The sequence below is a fragment of the Histoplasma capsulatum genome (genome assembly GCF_000150115.1).
Source record: "Histoplasma capsulatum G186AR genomic scaffold supercont2.17, whole genome shotgun sequence".
Taxonomy (NCBI): Eukaryota; Fungi; Ascomycota; class Eurotiomycetes; order Onygenales; family Ajellomycetaceae; genus Histoplasma; species Histoplasma capsulatum.
The window spans coordinates 329,154-349,192 of NW_025544817.1; the positions used below are offsets into that span (position 1 = coordinate 329,154).

Consider the following 20,039-nt stretch of genomic DNA (forward strand, 5'->3'; position numbering starts at 1 on the left):
TATTACATATGTACCGCCAACGTACCTAAACATGTGTATTGAAAGGAGGTAAGGGGGGATATGTAACAGTTTGATGTGTAGCTAGCTATAATATATCTGGGGTTTGGAAAGATCTTATCTCAATATGATTCGTTCGATGGCCTTATTGCACGCGCCATCCTTTAGCAATTGACTTATTTCTAAAACCTGATTTAAAAAAATTTATCTCGACTGACCCATTTGTGAAATGCATCACACCACCTTTTGAGACAAAATCAGCCGCGGGACAAAGTTCTCCGCAATGGCTACACCGGGCACCAGATTTCCCTCATCACCAAAACCAGGGGATTTTCTATAATTAGTTAAATGCACGGGAATCACAACAACTCGTCTTGTTCCTGGAGATATGATTCATTCCTTCTGACATTCGTACGCCGTGAATCTCTTGTGGAACGCTTCGCCCTCCTTGCAGCGAATTTCAAGTGGCTGTAAGCGCGGGCGAGAAAAAAGTACATCAAATCATTCCCTGTGTATGTTTCCATCCATGGATACTGGCGGGTACAACCTATGTAACTGGAATAATCTAATTCAGGAAATGGTTCAACTCGATCAGAAGTCTTCAGGCTTCCATACTTGGATCATTACCGCCTCGCCTCGTCTTTGTACATATACGAATAAAAACTACGTCCCACTCACAGTTACGGCATAATTACCCCTTGCTTCCTACTTTCTCCTCTCCTCAGGCTTCCACGTCGTTTCAACCTCAAATGAATCCTTCCCAAGTTCCTCCCAGTCCAACCTCCCCCACCTCTCCGGCCTCTCCAACGCATCCACAAAATGCTTCATAGCCAACACAGCCTGACCCGCCCACCTCTCCTTACTAACTTTCCCTACCCCAACCGCCAACGGGGGCATTAAGATCCTATCAATCCTCCTCCTCGTCCTCCTCGCCTTCTTCCCCCCCTCCTCCCCGCCATCCCCTTCCTCTCTGACCTCTCGATTCCACCTCTCTACCTCCCCCATCAACGACCACACACACTTATAAACAACCTCCCGATCCCACACCACATTCGCCGGCATGCGCATCGTCGGACACAGCGCCACCCACCTACAGCCCCCCAGCGCCTTCCCCGCTTTCACAATCTCTTCCGGAAACGGTACCAGCGTGCAGGTGCCCGGCGGCGCATAGCCGCGCCAGCGCTCGTAGAGCGTTTTCTGCGCAGCACGCGTCAAGGTGAGGTACGGGTGGTCGGGCAGACAGAAGGTGCGGGAGATGGCGTCGTCGAAGGCGCCGTCAAGACGGCCATAGGAATTGGCGGGGGAAACGACGAGGTCGAAGGGTTGGGTATGTGGGACGGTGTTAAGGCGTTCGTTGAGGGGGATTATTTTTAGCTTTTGCTCGGCTTGTTGGGTCGGTTGGGGGGAGGTGGTGGTGGTGGATGAAGAAGGGGAGAAGAAGGTGACCGCGGGCCAGTGCTTGCGGAGGGCGTCCTGGAAGGCAACTATGTTTTCCTTTTCTCTGCAAAGGAGGAGGATTTCAGGGAGGTCGATGAGGGGGTTGGGTGTTGGAGTTGGAGGGGACGACATGGTGATGTTTTTCCACATATAATATCTGAAGGTAATGGAAGTGTCTCTAAGCGGTTGTCATTTGCTGGGTTAAATAGAATTTCGTGGTGTTATATTGGTTTATCTTATGATGTCAGCGGCTGCGTTTGAGAGTTCCTCGCTCAAGCTGAGGCTGTAAATTATTACTGCGGGTGACAACATAGAGCTTTACCTAGCTAGTTATGAGCGGAGAACTTTAGTCTTTCCGCAAGACTGTCGTCCATCTGTCTGTAAATGATTAAATTTCTTTGAAAACGTCTATCTATCTGCTGACTACTAAGTTGTGTACCTGGAGCATAAATCACCGTCAAAGAAGCATTTTTCACCTCGTTATCCACTCCCTCTTCTAACTCTAGCTTAACATTGGATACCGAGAGATGCTCCCTTGTATCTGACCACCCTGCTGTCGGCAAGGGCCTTTCAATGGCATCTCTATGGTGGTGACAGGACAGGCATCCATGGCTCATTTGTTCACGGCTACGCGAGGAGGAAGGAGACCGTCAACACATGGAATAAATTAAAACAATATATATGCAGGGAAATCACTTCTTCTCCTATGCCACGCAAATCGAAATAGGGGGGGCTTGTCAACTCGAAAACAAGAGGGGCCAAACGAACCCGACAGCCACAGCCTTCAGCTGGATAACATACCAACAAGTAGACATTGTTGCCGTCTGTATTTTTCTCCCTTCCCTTGCAATCCTTCTAATCCGCCGCCTCATCTCCTTCTTCCTCCTTTTCTCCTTCTTTCTCTGAGCCCTTGCAGTCGCAGATGCCTGATCAGCCATCAACGACATTTCCCCCTTCGTCAACCTTCCCGCAAGCCGGATCTGCTCCTCCTGTAAGTTCTAAAGTTGATAGTTATGATTGAAACGAATACGTAAGTTTGTTTTCACTAAATGGTTCCCAGGCAAAATGAAAGGAAAATTGAAGTGGAGTGATAAATGAACAAGGAAAAATAAAAACAAAAAAAGAGGAAAGAGGGAAATAATAAAATGAGAACCAAGATAAGAGTCAAAGGTCAAATGTGTGGACATACCCGCTGCTTTCACATTCGCCCTCCCAACCTCCGCCTTAAAGGCCTCATCCTCCCGTTTGCGCTTCTCAGCTACAGCCGTGTCGGCGGCCCTGCGTTTGCGTAGGACTTCGCTGCGCTCTACGTATAAATCGACCTTACGCTGGAGGTGCTTCTTGATGCGGCGATTTATGCTGGCCAGGGCGGCTGATGTCATTTTCCTTATTTTTTTTGATTCTAGCACTGATTTCAGAAGGGGGACGAAAAGTGGCCTGCATGAGACGGAATGGTGACGAATGAATGATTTCTCTCTGGGGTGGTGGATGTGAAAAGGTCAATTAGGGGAGGCCAGAATGGAAACCGGCATTGCCCCGTTTTTCGCAGCTATGCATTCGCGTAGGGCTTCGATATCTCGAGACAATACGTATGAAAATAGCTGCCAAAGCGAAAGGGTAAACGTGGCAGGGGCAGCTTGTAAATGAAAAGCGTTGAGCTTGGCTGGTGTGAACGTGATGAAGAAGCCCGTCCACTAAATTTTTTTTTGTCTGGATATGTACGCGTTTAAGGGGCTTGGAACCAATTCATTCGCACAGTGGCACAGGAGAGAGTGAATCACTGGGGTGTTTTTAAGTCAGAAGTCAGGAGTTCCGTGAATGGGACCTTGTGCTAGATCCGAGATGCAAAATTGTCAATAGCAGTGAACGATATGCTTGCAGAAATTGAGCCTCGCAGAAATCGTCCAGAGTTTCAATTGTACTACTTGCTGTACAGGTACCATGACACCAGCGCATTTGCGGCCGTCTTCTGAATTTTAAGGGGGATAATGCGAACAGGTTGCATTTGGGGGAATGGGGATAGAGGTATAAGGATAGTTGGGCCCATGACTGTCCCGCATGTTAAACCGGTGTGGTAACGGAAAACAGCTTGACACTGGGAAACAAGAATATAAGAGGGTGACGAAAAGAAGGGTAGGGAGGCAGCAACGCGAAGGAGAAAATCATTTACGGAACTAAATAGGTATATATGAAAGCCAACTGATAATAAAATACTATAAGAGAGGAGAATGGTAATATTCTAATCGTGGACAACGGAATAGAGGAGGGTGGGTTTCAAGGAGAGTTGAGGGAGGGGTGGTGGGAGGTATATAGAAAACCACGCTTCCACGACCTCGTCTACTGCAACCCAAACCAATCCAACCATAGAATTCTCACCCAAATGCTGCGGTCTGCTATGCAATAACATGTACCTGCGCAAAAATGGTTGGGTCGACTTCGACTCGGTTGGGTTAGACGGGTTCAACCAGCCAACAAAACCAAAACTACCTTTCTCCTTCTCCCCGTGTTCCGGCTCGCTTTTTTGTTCGACATTCAGAAAAAACACATAACACTTTTTCTGCCTTGAGTTTTACCCACCGCCGCGCTTCCCGCCCGGTTGACAAAAGAAAAGAGAAATTAAGAGAAAAAAAAATCATCATAAGAAAAAGGGAATTTTCTCGCCTTCCCCCTAATCCCTTGGTGACTGTGAACAAAAAGTAATAAAACATTCCCCTGAGACCAGGATAAGAATGACGATGGTTGCTTATGCGGAAATAAAGCAGATGACACGTAAGATAAACTCCAACACTAAGTATGGGGCGCATTAAAATGAAATGAACAGGCTGGTATGTGTACAGGGAAAACTAAAATGGAACGAAAAAATGATAAAATAACAGGGTTTGTGTGGACATTCATAAAAAAAATAAAAAACAGAATAAAAGGCCTCTAAATGATAAAGGAAATAGGTTCATTTGACGAAAGAGGAAAAAAACCAGAGTTAAATCGAATCCTTGTTGTTTTGATTGAAAATATCAAGATTTAACGGGCAAATTTTCATGGTTTCTTCTCGCCCTCGCCACCCTGCTGGTTCTCGGTCGATTGTTGTTGTTGCTGCTGGCCCTCCTCGGAACGAGCCTTGTGCATCTTGTCGAAGAGGGTAAGACTGGCGTTCTGGAGCTCGTCAACCTTGGCCTTCATCTCCTCAGCAGAGATGGAGCCTTCGCCTGATTGGCTATTGGCAACAACCTCACGAAGGGCCGCGATCTTCTCCCTGATCTGGTCAGCTTCAGATTTGTCAAGTTTGTCCTCGAATTCCTTGAGAGCCTTCTCGGTATCATTCAAGACGCTGTCAGCGCGGTTGGCAGCTTCAATAGCAGCTTTGCGCTCCTTGTCCTGGGCACCGTATTTCTCAGCATCGTCAACCATGTTCTGGATCTCGGAATCAGAGAGGCCAGAGCCGGAAGCGATTGTGATGGACTGATCTTTATTAGTTGCCTTGTCCTTGGCGTGGACGTGGACGATGGAGTCAGCGTCAATGTCGAAGGTGACTTCGATCTGAGGGATACCACGATGAGCAGGGGGGATTCCGACAAGTTGGAAGTTTCCAAGGAGCTTGTTGTCGCGGACAAGCTCACGCTCACCCTGGTAGACCTTGATCTCGACAGCAGTCTGGAAATCAGCAGCAGTGGAAAAAGTCTGGGACTTTTTGGTTGGGATAGTAGTGTTACGGTTGATCAAGCGGGTGAAAACACCTCCAAGTGTCTCGATTCCAAGGGAGAGGGGGGTGACATCAAGGAGGAGAACATCAGTGACCTCACCAGCGAGGACAGCACCCTGAATGGCAGCACCAATCGCAACAGCCTCGTCTGGGTTGACTGACTTGGCAGGCTCACGGCCGAAGATGCTCTTGACGGATTCAGTAACTTTGGGCATACGCGTCATACCACCAACGAGGATGACCTCCTGGATGTCCTTGGCCTGGAGGTTGGCATCTTTCAATGCCTTTCGCACAGGTTCGACAGTTCGGGAAATCAGCGGGTCGACGAGAGCCTCGAGCTGGGCACGAGTCATTTTCGAGTTGATGTGTTTGGCACCAGAAGCATCAGCCGTGATGAATGGGAGGTTGATTTCGGTTTGAAGAGCAGACGACAGTTCAATCTTAGCTTTTTCAGCAGCCTCACGGATACGCTGGATAGCCATACGGTCACCTGAAAGATCAAGGCCGGACTCTTTCTTGAACTGGTTGACAATGTGGCGAACTAGGCTGATATCGAAGTCCTCACCACCGAGATGGGTATCACCATTGGTGGACTTAACTTCGAACACGCCCTTTTGGATTTCGAGAATGGAGATATCGAAAGTACCTCCACCAAGATCGTAGACTGCGACAACGCGATCTGCCTCACGCTCAAGACCATATGCGAGGGCAGCAGCAGTGGGCTCGTTGACAACGCGAAGCACATTGAGACCGGCAATTTGACCAGCATCCTTGGTAGCTTGACGTTGGGAATCATTGAAGTAGGCAGGAACAGTAACGACACCATTCTTTACAGGTCTGCCAAGATATGACTCGGCAGTCTCTTTCATCTTCTGAAGGACAAAACCACCGATTTGGGAGGGCGAGTATTTTTGGCCCTGAGCCTCAACCCAAGCGTCGCCATTGCTGTGTTGAACAATCTTGTAAGGAACTTCTTTCAAGTCTCGCTGGCATTCCGGATCAATGAATTTGCGTCCGATCAGACGCTTCGTGGCGAAGAGGGTGTTTTCAGGGTTAACGACAGCTTGGCGCTTGGCAGCAATTCCAACGAGTCGCTCGCCATCCTTGGAGAAAGCAACAACAGAGGGAGTTGTTCGTGCGCCTGAAAGAAAGAGAGGAGGTCAGTTTCCTTTATTCCCAGCTAAGGGATTATCTGGAGTGGGAAAAATAGAACTCTGACCTTCAGCGTTTTCAATGATTCTTGGAGTCTTTCCCTCCATGACAGCCACAGCAGAGTTGGTAGTACCTAGACAACATATCAGTTAGTTTAGAACAGAAGCCGGCCATAATTGGCGATACACATGAATGACTAAATACTAGAATAGAACATGGCAGAACTCAACGCGAGTAATACGTACCCAAATCAATACCAATGACTTGGCCCTTTACCTTCTCCTCTCCCGCTTCTGTCGAGTTCCATCTCCGAAAGGATGTAGTGGGAAGCCTGTAGGTGGAGGAACGGGCAAAAGAAGGAACAGTGCGAGGAAGCTAATTGAATGTATTTGAATCAGTCTGACATTCTTATATCAAGTTGAGCTGAAGCACAAGTGATGACAAAACACATACCGCACGGGAGAACCGGGATGCAAGCATTATGAGAGGATAATCAAAATTATTATTTTAAGGGAGAGAAAATAAAATACAAGAGGAGAAGATAGAGACAATAGTATTACACGGGAAAAGAGAAAGGAGGTAAACACAAAGGCGGAGTGAGAGGAAATGGGAATTTGGGGAGATTGAGAAGATCATAACGATGAAAACTTGAAAAATTTGAAGAGAGAAAAAAAGCGGCTGTGGCACTAGTCTACTTTGGGTGATGCGTCGAAAGTGGTGGAAGAGTGGAAAGTGTTGGGCACTAGTTGCCCAGGTGGCCCTCCACCGCACGTGATTACCCCTATATAGTTAGCTAGCGATCGCACAATGAGAAGATTAACCATCCCACAGGTTATGGCCCAGATAGCAGATTTTTAAGAAAAATGATGTGTTTTGATTAGAATATGCTGCAACTGAAGTTATATTGAATGAGTTAGACATTATTCCTCTAAAAAGAGAGTTCTTTGTCTATAAAAGTGATGTAATTGATGGAATTACTGTCAAGACTACTGCAGAGATTTCATTACTATCTTGAAGAAATCAAAAACTTATTTATTTATTTTCATTCAGAATCTCTCTAAATCAGATTAATTATGAATGGTTCTTGATTATCTGCAACTCTCATATCAGAATATAAAAAGATATTATATTTGCAATCAAGAGTCCCTCAGTCCATTCCCTCTGTTACTGAATAAGAATTCATCTCAAAAGTAGAGAGTAATCAAACTGAATATACAATGACAGAGAATGATATGACAATCTCTGACTCAGCATACAATACTGATAAAATGCCAGAATGTGAGAAATCTGAGAATGACACACTCAGTTCTATACTGATATCTATACTGAATTCTAACAGTATGATGATCATGGCAGCAGCAGATCTCATTGCACTCTATGAGTGACTGATATCAGTATATACACTGCCATCTTTTTTATCTTCTTCATCATCTTCATCTTTTTCAAATTCTATATCAGAAGAAGATCTGAACATGCTGGCTTGTAAATATCAGAAGAAAGTGCAGATCTCATTAAATACAAAGTCTATCACCATATTTAATAATATCAACTATCAGATATAGAAGATGGCATTCTTCTTGAATACAGAGATAATTGATGATGCAGATATTCTTAATAAGAATCAACAGAAATCATCTGAAGATTTATCAACACTCAAGTAATAATATTAAATAATACATTCAAAACTACTTTTCTATTATATATTACAATCTCTGATAGATTCTGTCTATTTAATTATAGAATTCATTTAATTCAACAATGCAGCAGCTCTATAACACAAGATAAACACAGTATATACAATATCTCTAGAAGAGAAAAGAATTAATATTCTCAAAGAATTTATCCACTTACATGTCAAGAACAGTGATTATTTGATATATATACATTAATATCACTATCTGTCTGCTCACATGCAACAACTAACAGAGAACTACAGTAAGAACTATCTTCATAATTTCTTTATTATTAGTTTCTGAAATTATCAGAGAATCTACATCAAATTATATTTTGATATATTCTATAATACAGATCAGAGTCTGATTGTCAATCTAGATATTAATAATTTTATAAAACAAATTGCTCATCAGATGAGTAAGTCAGAGAGTTCTGAATATTTCAAAACTTCAAAGATCAATACAGCTATCAATAATAATGATAATAATATCACAATCACCACCACAATTTCATGATGTGAATACTGTAAGATTTCAGAGTATATAAAGACTAATTGCTATTATCTGAACTCTGACAAAGCATCTGAGTGATGGAGAAAGAAGAATAAAAATAATAAGAGTACTGATAACACTGAGAATGTCAAAAAGAAGAGAAAGAATAAGAAGAAGAATAAGAATGATAATAAATCTACTGATATCAGAGTATTAGATCTTCTTATCTTACAATCTAGTATCAATACAGTATTTACTTTATCTGCATTATCTGCTACAATATTCAGATCTTGATATCTCAACATCTGCACAAGCTTTAATATAACAGATGAAAGACACTCATTGATATATGCAAAGTTATTTGAGAAGAATTTAGAGATAACCACTGTGAATGATGATATAGAATGAGTTGAGAAGATAGATGATATTCTTCTAGAATTAGAAGAGAGGGATATTTCAGTGAGTTATATTCACTGAATCTTCAATCTCACTATCAATCTTCTATCCTTTGTGAAGCTAGAAGATCAAGGTTTCAGATATCAACTATCTAACACCACCTCTTCTTATTTTACAATAAGAGCTCTGAATAGTGTCAACTTCATCACTGTTTGTACATTCAAAGAATCAGTCTATAAAATAATAGAATGAGAATTTCAAATAGATATTCATCATTTATTTCAGACTGTTCATTTTATGATCAAATCTTACAATTATAGAGATGCAATATCAACAACTGTGGAGAAATCTAGCAATCAATCTAGCAATTACAATTCTCTGATAAGAACACTTATGAAATAATATATCACTCTAAAGTATATTCACACTGATGCAATCATTATATTAGTGAAGAATCTGTCATCTAATATCTGTATCAAAGAATCTAAAACAGACTTCTTCTGTGATAGCTGTGTCAAAGCAGATATGACACACAAGTTCTTGCAAACTCTCATACCACAAGTATTGTGAGCAATGCAATATATTCATATCAACCTTGCTGATGATGATTGTATGCTGAATGATATATCTGATTACTCTATAGAATCTTATCAAGAGATCAAATATTATATGCTTATCACTGATAACACCACTTATTATAGATGAATCTATTTTTTACACACTAAGAATCAAGCTATCAAATTTTACACTCACTGAGTTCAATTTATAAAAAATCTTGACTTCATACCATCAGCACTAGTTAGAACTGATATTGATAATATCTTTCAATCAAATAAAATGATAATAATAATAATCAAAGATGATACTATCTGAGAATCTACTATATCTCAATCTCTCTATCAAGATGATGTTTCTGAGAGAGAAATCTGCATGATAATAATATGTGCTAGAGCAGTATTTATAAATATAAATATACTGAAGAAGTTCTGAGCAGATGTTCTTGAAATAGTAGTTGCAATTATCAATAACACATCAATATCTATTACTCTGTATAATGAGAAATACTGATCTATCAACAACACTGATGAAGCATCTGTATAATGCCTCTATATTATTTTATTCTCAGCACTAATCAACACTCTGCTTCAACTTTGCTATTTTAGAGAGCTAGATATTGATATTTACATACATCTTCATAAATTTCAAAGATCTACTGATAAGCTGTTCATCAGAGCAGAAATATTTAAACTTATAGAATTCTGTAGCAATTCAATCTACTGTCTCTGAAGTTCTACAACTAATAAAATAATTGTCATCAGTAATATTGTTTTCTCTGCAAAGGAATCTACAACTCTGCAGATTGATATTAATTATATAATATTTAAAGCTGCAAGTTCAGCAACTTATTTTATTGATAATACTGCTGTTTCTGAATTAGCTGATACTGAATGAATAAAATCAGTAAAAGTATTCATTATCTACATCTCTTCTTCTCTCACTGATTCTGTTTCAAAAAAATATAAGAATGCTGTTAGTAGATCTGAGAGGATTGATAAATATTGACAAAAATCAATGAAATATGAGATTGTAGATTTGAAATGAAGAAATATTTGAACAATGATTTTATATTCTGATGTCTCTTCTGATGAGTCAGTGGCCCTCAGCTATTGAGTTTATATTGAAAAAGATTATTCTCAGAATCTCAATATGGATTCTGATAATATATTACAAAAATCTCAATGAGTAGTATATAGCAATTGATTAAAGAAGAGCATATATAAAGAAACATACATATCTGTTGTTAATGACACTACTAATTGTATGATATTTATAGTAGCAGCAAAGCAAGATTGAATCTTGCATCAGATTGATATAGTGATGATCTATCTATATAACTGATTTGATAAAACAGTTTATATACAGCAATCTACTGAATTTGAGATGAAGACTTTATATATAATGATTTGTGCTGTTGTAGACTCTCTATACAGATTGAATCCTGCTGCTAAGATTTGATATGATTTTCTTATAATATTACTCTGTGAGAATGACTTCAAATCTAGCCTCTACAACTCTACTCTATAACATCACACATTCCACAATCATTTTTATATAACAATCTATATGAATAATCTTTATATTATAGCAGAAGATTCAGTAGATGCTGATTGACTAGTTGATATTCTCATTAATAAATTAGAAATAAAAGATTTGAAAGAATCTTCAAAATACTTGAATATGAAGGTTGAACATCATCTTAATAATGCTATCAAATTAACATTGAGATACTATATTAATTGTTTAGTGCAGGATTTCTGTCTAGATAATGCTGTCTCTATCTCTACATCAATACTTAAAGAGATGAAGATAGATAATATCTCTGTATCAGAATAAGAAGAAGAATTCATCAAAGAATAATATTAATACAGAGTAGAGTACTTGCAGTATCTGACAGTCAAATTACACTCAGATATTATATAAGCAGCATCTCTACTAGTGCAGAAGAATACTGTATCTACATCTAAAATATGAAAAACTCTTCTCTGTATTATATAATATCTAAAAGAAATGAGCAATCTAGACATCTTATACAAAGACTTTAAGAATGAGATTGATGAATTCCTCAATATATCATATCTGTCAATAGATTATACAGATTCAGATTGAGTAGAACTGTTGAACAGTAAATATAAATCTATCTTAAGCTTTATATTCAAATTAGCAGATGCATCAATTTCATGATATTTGTTCAAACAATCTTGTATTTCTTTAAGTTCAAATAAAACAGAATATATGACACTCAGTGAAGCAGTATACAAAGCAATGTGATTGTATAATATAATGATGAAACTAGAATTTATTACAGCAAAGAATTCCTTGTCTATCAGAGTAGATAATAAAGATTCTATTGATCTAGCTACTGTTGCTGTGATCATGATGCACAGCAAGTATATTGACACTCACTTCCACTATTCTCACATGCAACTGAATGAAAATGTTATTTCAATTAACCACATTCCCACTGAGGATATGATAGCAGATGAATTAATCAAACCTCTGAGCACAGTGGCATTTAGACATTTCATTAAATTACTAGAACTTTTCACTAACAACAGCAAGAATGATTAAATTTCTGTATATAGCATGTTTTTGGGATGATCTAGATTAAGATAGCTAGCATGGAATATTCGTAGGAACACATCACACATGTTGGCGTGTGGGGGGGTGTTGGGCACTAGTTGCCCAGGTGGCCCTCCACCGCACGTGATTACCCCTATATAGTTAGCTAGCGATCGCACAATGAGAAGATTAACCATCCCACAGAAAGAAGCAGCGAGTCACGTGTCAGGAGACAAGGGCGCTACCAAGGTAGGTATCGGCCGTGCAGTTGAACGGGTGCTAAATTTTCGGCCGGAAAAACCTTCGGTGGTGCTCTCCATGGATTAAACCACCTGACCAGAGTTGAACAGGGGCAAAACGTCTTGGCAAAAATATGAGAAAGCTTTTTTTTACACCCGTTCAACTGTAGCCTGTATCAACAAACAACAACTACATGCCCATGTTCATGCAGCGCCATTAGACTAACAGAGGAGTAGATATTATTTTATTGATATCCTGTCATCGGACAGGAATTCATTTGATCACCGGGGAAGGTTGGTTTGCTCATGGCGAGCCTTTGATCTTTACCTCATCTACTACCTGCAAGGTCCCTTTCCCTTCGAGTGGGTGGAGAAGACAGAGGACTTGAGAATGTCTATCAAAGACACCTCTAGCAAGAAGATGGCTTTTTCAATGTCTCTTGGGCTGCCCAAGGCTATCAATAAGTATGAGAGGGTTACTCTGCTGGAGAACGGTTTGCAGATTGCTGACGTTATAAAAGCCACTGCATCAAAGAGGTTATCTGTGAAACTAGAGTAAGATGATATATTCTTGATTTTCCTTGATTTGCCCTTGCTCTTTTAACTGGAAATTCTTATTATCTTTTCTAGTCAACGCTTCGACGCGCTACTGCGTAAGTTTCGGCACCGTAATCGATCGCTGCACCTACAGCGGAATAGGTTTATAGAATATGTCAATATTCGTTTAGTTTCACACTTCAGAACCAGTTAAAGCAGTGAATGATTGATTCTCAAACTCAGTCTATGATTAAAAGCTCAATGACATTCAGTTTCTTTTAAAAGAGAGACTCTCTGATTTATCCACATATTAATACAGAAAATATATATGATTATATCCAGAGTGCTTAAACTCATGATCTTGTATTGCCTATTTCGAGTTAAATCACACTTCTTCTACTTCAACTCTGAGCAGAATAACAATAACTCGACTTGAGATCTCATCTCTGGAGTACTTGTCATCCATATGTTGCTGACTTGAGACGATCAGTTATCACCCCACACACGGAATGGGCCTGATCGTCGTTGGTTTCAATAATCATGACATTTATCAAGCAAGCGTATGTTGTGTCGCTCTTAAATGTAACATAATAACTGGGGAAAGAATCGGTTGTCTGAGCTTAAATTCGGGTTCTGCAATCAACGAACTTGCTGACTTTAAAGAACCATCAGCATGCTGACCTCAACTTGACATGGGGGAATTGTCAGCAAAATCAAAAATTCAATTATTACATCATAGTGGTCATTGGTCGATTACTCTTAGATCGAATAGGTTTGTATAAAACTACTTATAACACAGATATTCACCCTCTCAACATCTATTGAAAATCAACAAATATTTACAATTCATTAAGATAACGACCTCTTTCTCAAAAAAATATTTTGAAATTAAAATCCAACCAAACTCAAAATGAAGACCTTCTACACCTTGGCTGCTCTCATCATGGCCTCCATGATCTCTGCTACCCCCGTTGCCGTATGTATATTAGTACTATCTGCTTGAATATTGATACTGTTGAACAATCAACTAATTATTATTACAGCAGCCGGTAGAAAATGTCCCCGCTAAGGAGGCTGTTGCTCCTGCCCGACACTGGTTCTACGCTGTTCCACAAGCTGAAGCTGAGGGGTCTGATTAAACAAATACTCCGACATTTCCAATTGAAATACAACGGTAGACTAGAAGGGAGGAAACAGAGTATACTCTAGCTGGGTAGTTGGGTGCGATGGTGGGCTTGGCTGCGGGGATACGTATCTGTCATAGCTTCTATCTACAGCTGTATTAGTTTAGCGACTATATGTCGGGAATGAATTGAAGAGAACTACTGAAGTATGCACTTTATGAAAATGGTTTAATGGTTTTATGAATAGTATGAAACACATATTGCCAGAGTTGTAGAGTAAGACGATGAAAGCATTCTATTCAAAACTACAGAGCTCAACTAATTCCTTATATGTCTTCGCTACCATTGCGTTATGCCTCCTCGCTACCACTATTTCTTTGACCACAATCATAGCCCTGTATATATTTTAAGTATATATTCATCTTATTTCTTTTTTTTCTTTTTTTTTCTATTTCTTTCTTTAGCGATTAGCTACTATTTTACTATGTTCCTATGACAAGTGCTTGTACTGTACTTAACTATTCATACTAGTATTTAATTCTATCTTCTACTATTTATTCTTTATTCTGTCTTCGCCTTCTCGTAAGACAGCTGCCCCAGCAGTATGATTAACTAAAAATCATATAACGAATATATTCGCGCATCCATATTAAAGATCCTATACTACTTTGCTGTGAATTGGTCCGTCTACAATATCAGTGATATATGCTGACTGGCTACTTTGATGCTGCAGTAGACGAAAAGAACAATGCGGTATGGTTTCAAATCAACTATTATCTTTCAACTGCGTTAGATTCAGCTCTAACTAATTTAAAATAAGCTCATACCTAGATTCAAGAATCACCACTTACATTCTCATTACTAAACAGATTCTCAAAGTATTAACTAAACCCAACTCGAGTTATCAAATTTAAATATCTTTAGCGAGGTGAGTGCTGACCATACTATCAACGCTATTGTACCACGAAGAGATGAATCTTTGCCCAAGGTAGACCAAAAAAATTCTCACGAACATAGTCGCATCAACAATCCTAGTGGAAACTTCAAAAATAATCCTGCAGGGTACATTTTGTGATGGTGCAGATGGGGTTTTCAAAGACGCATTGCAAGTAGACCTTCACTTGAATTGAGGGTTTGATCGCTCAATATCTACCATAGACTCAATTCAGAGACTGGAATTGAGTACACATCTGATGTAGCAAACTTTCCTCCCTAGCAACCACACACTCAGGCTGAGGGATAAGTTTGGCAGGCATCAAGATATTCAAAAAGTAATTAAGGGACGACGTATCTGTTCTTCCAATGCCCATGGAGCTTGCTCCGACTGCTGTTGAGCCTGCTGCGCGTCCCGTCGACGTCGCTTCCCATCCTCTAAAATCTGGGACAGCCTCTGAATCTCGTCATCGGCCATTACTTAAATGGCAAGTAGAAATATTCGCACAATAGGCAAAGTAAAGAAGATGTGCAGAAGATGCTGATGAGGTTGTTAACGAAGAGGAGCTTTCCAGCAGTCCGGAGGATGGTGTCGTTTTTGTGGCTGGCTACCTCAAGGATTGATCCTCTTGGCGTAGTGGTAAAACCTCCCACAAGCTTTGTAAATTGCCAATCACCTCTTTGCCCCAGTAAGTAGCCTTACCGTCTTATGTCAGAAGGCGTTGCCGCCTGGCTGAAGCGCGCAGCACAGCGGCAATGAAGACTGATGAGGGTAAGGTGAATGGCGAGTTGCACTGTACATGGATATATTGCCTGGCATACGTTAAGCCGTAGCTAAGTCCAGTGATGTAATTGTGTACTGGTAGGTAGCCTAGTAGCCACATGTACTTCCCGATACTAGCTGTGTGTGCTGGTACCTCCCCCACCACGCCCAACCTCTAGCTCTCCGCTCTGCCGTCATCGAGACAGGTAACAACCTCCTCCACCCTTCAATGCGCCTCCAGCATCACCACCTGTCGGACTCCGTCTTCAACCTAATGCTGTCGATGCTTCATATTTTACTATAGGCTTTTTGATACAATGACCCTAACAGCCTTGCTCTCCTGGCCACCATGACGCTCGACTCTGCACTTCTGTGAGTACCAGAGTTGCTCGTATGGAGCTTGAAATGGAAAAGGCGTCAAGACTGACCTAACCGAACTTTCCACATAGCTACCGACCAACTGAATGTCTCGTCCTTCAAAACCACCGAAAATTCTTCCCTATCCGGATCCCTAATGCGTTCGTGATACCTAGCTTGCTTGTTATCATCTGGGCAGAATGAAGGCTAACTGCGCTTTACGTAGTCACCACCAACTTCGCCACTACATTAGCACGGCTGATCCAGATCGAATATATGTCGCGGTAGAGAGGCAGATATATGTCTTCCACATCCCTACGAGAAAGCGTGAGAAAATTGCGGTCGTGCCGTTCTCACCAAGATGCCTGACTGCTGGTCTGGGTTGGATTGGGATCGGGGGTTCAGAGCACGGGGATTGTGCTTTTATCAAGATTGGCGAAACGACTTCCGGGACTCCGCCTGGCATGCTTCCTCCGCGTACAGACGTAGATAGTCCATTACCAGTTGACCTAGATCCTTCTCGGCCCCGATATCCACCATCAAGTGCTAGTGAGACTCTACCAACTCCTCAACTTTTTCAGAGGCCAAACGCTGAGAGGTTTCTAGATATAAAAATACATGAGTTTGGAGGGAGCATTGTCAATTCTGTGACGCTTCATCGCCTACCAGCTCTTAATAATAATTATGCGAATGAAGATGTCGCAGTTCTCAGGTACATTGCTGACCAGCAAGTGTCTTTTCCGACTACTTATCTCTTTGGCTAACAAGGGATGGATTCCTCTAGTAATAATGACACAACAGTGAGCATTTATTCCCTTACACGCTCGGAAATGATCCAGAGCATTCGCCATCCGATTTGCATGAATTATGCCATTATCTCGCCCGATTCGAACCTTCTCGCTGCCGTGGGTGACGCCAACCATATCTACTTCTACCGAATTGAGCAATCCCCCGAAAACAGAGTCCCTGTTCGGAATAGCGACAAAATGCTAATGGGTTGGAACTGGCCGTTGATCCGCTCCGTAGAACTGGACACAGATCCTGAGTATGATGACTGTTGTTGCTTCACAATTGCATTTTCTCCATCTAGCCATCTTTGTGCAGTTGGGTCACAAGCCGGAATCATCACAGTCTTCGACGTCAAAAGCATTTTGAACACGGATCCCGAAGACGTGGGTGGGCGAGAACATATTGTTTGTGTGTTCCAGTCATCTCGATCTTATTTTGAAGGTGGCGCAGTTCGGTCCATGTCGTTCTCTCCTAGACCTTGGGATCTCCTTGTTTGGGTGGAAGATTATGGGCGAGCTGGGGTAGCAGACATCCGCCAGGCATTTTCCCGGCGCCAGATTCTATCCCTTGATCTAGACGAACCAGGACTACAAATCGTTCGAACTCACATAGGCAGAGATGATCAGGAGTCGTCATCGGACTCTGATGGTGCCGAACGCTTCCTTGAGCATGAGGGACTGAACCATCGAGCAAACGTCATTGAAGCTACCTCATTGCAGAGGGACCAACAGAGTGGTGATTCGGAAACAGAATTATCACGTGAAGAGTTGTTGCGGGAAATGGGGTATAGAGAGAGACACATTATCGATTCCGTGAATGCCTCAGAATGGGACGATGGGATATTATCCTCGCGAATTCCGAGACGCCTAAGTCCTGAATCGCTCATGGAAGCTCGCACTGGCAACCGCTCTCCTCGCGCATCGTCTCCGGGGTTGGCTGACGCCGTTTTACGCGCTGAGTATGGTGGAGATCGCCAGTTGGAGCGGGTGCGAGCGACAGTTCAACCGCCGACGTCACGTCCTTCCATATCAATTGCGCAGCCGCAAGGCGAGCGGCTGTCATCTACGTTGCTACCTGCCCACGGAATCAATCCTTCATCTATCACATTAAGATGGACCCAGTCTCCAGCACGTTTGCAGCCTTCGGACTACCCCTCAGATGCTGACGGTTCAAATGCCACGGGTCGAAGCGGCGCAGCACAATCTACTAACAACGAACAGCCAAATGGCAATGGAAACGCGAATGGCCCTACAAGTAGCCGACAACTACCACGATCCCGAGTTCTATTTAACCGTTCCCCTGAAAACCCAGCCTCACCGCTATCCACCCAAGCCCAGCAAATCCGCCTGCACCGTACAAGATCCATTCCACGAAGAGCGGACCGCCTGGATCACGCCGTAGAACGGCAAGAGGGGCAAACAATAGGCTCGACCCCCGAGGAGCGAAGCCGGCTACGGCGGCAAGCGGTGATTGAGGAGAGTCGGCGGACAGGGGTGGGTGCGCCGTTCAGCCATTATCGCCGTCGCATCGAAGTTGGCCAGCTTCGAGCACCGCGTTGGGCTCGCATGGCGCTTGGTGATGATGGGAGATATGGGTCGACTAGTCGCGAGAGGGAACGGGGATTGGGAACTGCAGGTATTGGATGGGGTGCCGATGGGCGGACCTTGTTAGTTTCCCAAATATTGATTCAAAGGATTTATATATAACACGACATCAGCATACTTGAAAAGCTAATCCGAGTCTTTTATCATTTTATTAGGTTTATCGGAACTGTGGAAGGTATCTTCCAGCTCGAGCTCAACGTCCAAGATCGAAAAACATTTCCTGGTTTTTCATGCAGGTGAAGAAAGGTTTAAAATCAAGAAGCAAAACCAAAACAGCAATCAATCAGAAGGAACAGATAAGCTCCAATTTCGCCCATCCAAGCAAGGACTGGGTCTTCTTTCTATCGGTGTTGCCACTTGTTCCTCCCAGGGCCTCTTCGTCCTTTCCAAAGATCTTAATTTAACATTATCCAAACGGAATTTTATGAACCCGCCATCGAAGGAAAAGCCGAAATGCCAATCAATTACGCAAAGCGACCCCGTCAATGACGCTGAAAAGCCAGCATCTTTCCTTGCCCATCATTGTTCCTTCCTTCTGTTACTATTATTATTTTGAGCTAATCTGAAATTTTTAATTTCATTTATTTTTAGCTTCTCCATCTTGTTTTCTTCCCTCCTTGCTCCACTAGTTGTTTCTATTTCTTTGTATTTCTCCCCTTTCTTTCACTTTTATTATGTAATTGAAGCGAGCGGGCGCAATATGCTAGCGGGATGGGGATGGAATGTATCATTCGATCGAAGTAACTGAATTAACGCAAAGGGATGGATTTGGAGCTGGGTGTTTTACCAGGCTTTCGTGAATATATTTTGGATGTCTTTGCTATATGCTCCCTCCTTCTTCCATTGCTCTTTTATTCTTATTTTTCTATTCTATTTTGTTTCTTTTATTTCCTATTTTTAGAGGGCAAAGCAGCTGGAGCAAAGCAAGTGACAACAAACTGACTTATCTCTGATTAACAGCGGATTTTATATATTTATGGACTTCGGATTCTAATTTTTCTTTCTTTCTTTCTTCTTTCCTTTTAATTTATTTTTCAAAATTTGTCTTTTGATTTCCTCCTTTTCCTTTTAACGTTTCATTTTTCTTCCCTTCTCTTGTAAACTGAGAGTTGATGGTACATATTTGAGCGCTCAGCCGACGAACTTGTGCAGAATGGCAGGTTGCAGTGCAATGCGAAGAACAAACATGTATTGTATTTGTTTTTGCCATTTTATATTCCTTAATTGTTTATTCCATCCTCATTACCTTGGTAATAATTAATGTTGGTATTTATCAAATCAATTCTTTTCCTGTTACATCACTTGATCATTTCTTGCATGGGGTGTTTTTCTATTAGGCCACTAGGGCAAAAGAGCTCAATCACCACCAGCGCCATGGTGGTATCATAGTAGAGGGTACGAATCACCCAATCCAATCCCTCCAACATTTTCTACCTTCCTTTCAGCACGCCTGTTCTCGTAAGTTTTGCTTCCATTTTTCAATCTATTGTTGTCCAACCCATCTGCCTTCAATTCATGACTGTTTTGCGCCCTTATTCATATACTATCATCGTGACTGCGAACTCCCTGTGTAATGTAAAGACTGGCGTGAGAATGTTGGAAAGGGAAATTCGCTGAGCAAGGTGACCTTTCAGTGGTGATTCACCAATTTGGGAATCACCATTGTCAAATATTTAACCGATGTTATAACATGAGCCTCCAAAACTCGCGGTTAAATCGTGTGCACCAA

The 20,039-nt window shown here is 41.6% G+C and overlaps 4 protein-coding genes across 4 annotated transcripts; 1 reads left to right on the forward strand and 3 right to left on the reverse strand.

Annotated features, from left to right (window-relative positions):
* Positions 1-536: 536 nt before the first annotated feature.
* HCBG_08741 (uncharacterized protein) lies at positions 537-1,580 on the reverse strand (the record flags this gene model as incomplete). The annotated part of the gene is made up of 1 exon (XM_045435790.1): positions 537-1,580. The coding sequence occupies one exon, from the start codon at positions 1,564-1,566 to the stop codon at positions 703-705; it is 864 nt and encodes a 287-aa protein (XP_045283582.1).
* Positions 1,581-2,364: 784 nt separating this feature from the next.
* HCBG_08742 (uncharacterized protein) lies at positions 2,365-3,481 on the reverse strand (the record flags this gene model as incomplete). Its single annotated transcript, XM_045435791.1, has 3 exons — positions 2,365-2,423; positions 2,624-2,820; positions 3,375-3,481. The coding sequence occupies 3 exons, from the start codon at positions 3,479-3,481 to the stop codon at positions 2,365-2,367; spliced, it is 363 nt and encodes a 120-aa protein (XP_045283583.1).
* A 94-nt stretch (positions 3,482-3,575) lies between these two features.
* Positions 3,576-6,885, reverse strand: HCBG_08743 (heat shock protein SSC1; the record flags this gene model as incomplete). The annotated part of the gene is made up of 4 exons (XM_045435792.1): positions 3,576-6,272; positions 6,351-6,416; positions 6,529-6,658; positions 6,737-6,885. 4 exons carry the CDS (start codon positions 6,761-6,763, stop codon positions 4,468-4,470), a joined length of 2,028 nt encoding a protein of 675 aa, XP_045283584.1.
* A 9,024-nt stretch (positions 6,886-15,909) lies between these two features.
* On the forward strand, positions 15,910-18,550 carry HCBG_08744 (uncharacterized protein; the record flags this gene model as incomplete). Its single annotated transcript, XM_045435793.1, has 4 exons — positions 15,910-15,932; positions 16,144-16,629; positions 16,702-18,372; positions 18,466-18,550. The coding sequence occupies 4 exons, from the start codon at positions 15,910-15,912 to the stop codon at positions 18,548-18,550; spliced, it is 2,265 nt and encodes a 754-aa protein (XP_045283585.1).
* Between the last annotated feature and the right edge of the window lie 1,489 nt (positions 18,551-20,039).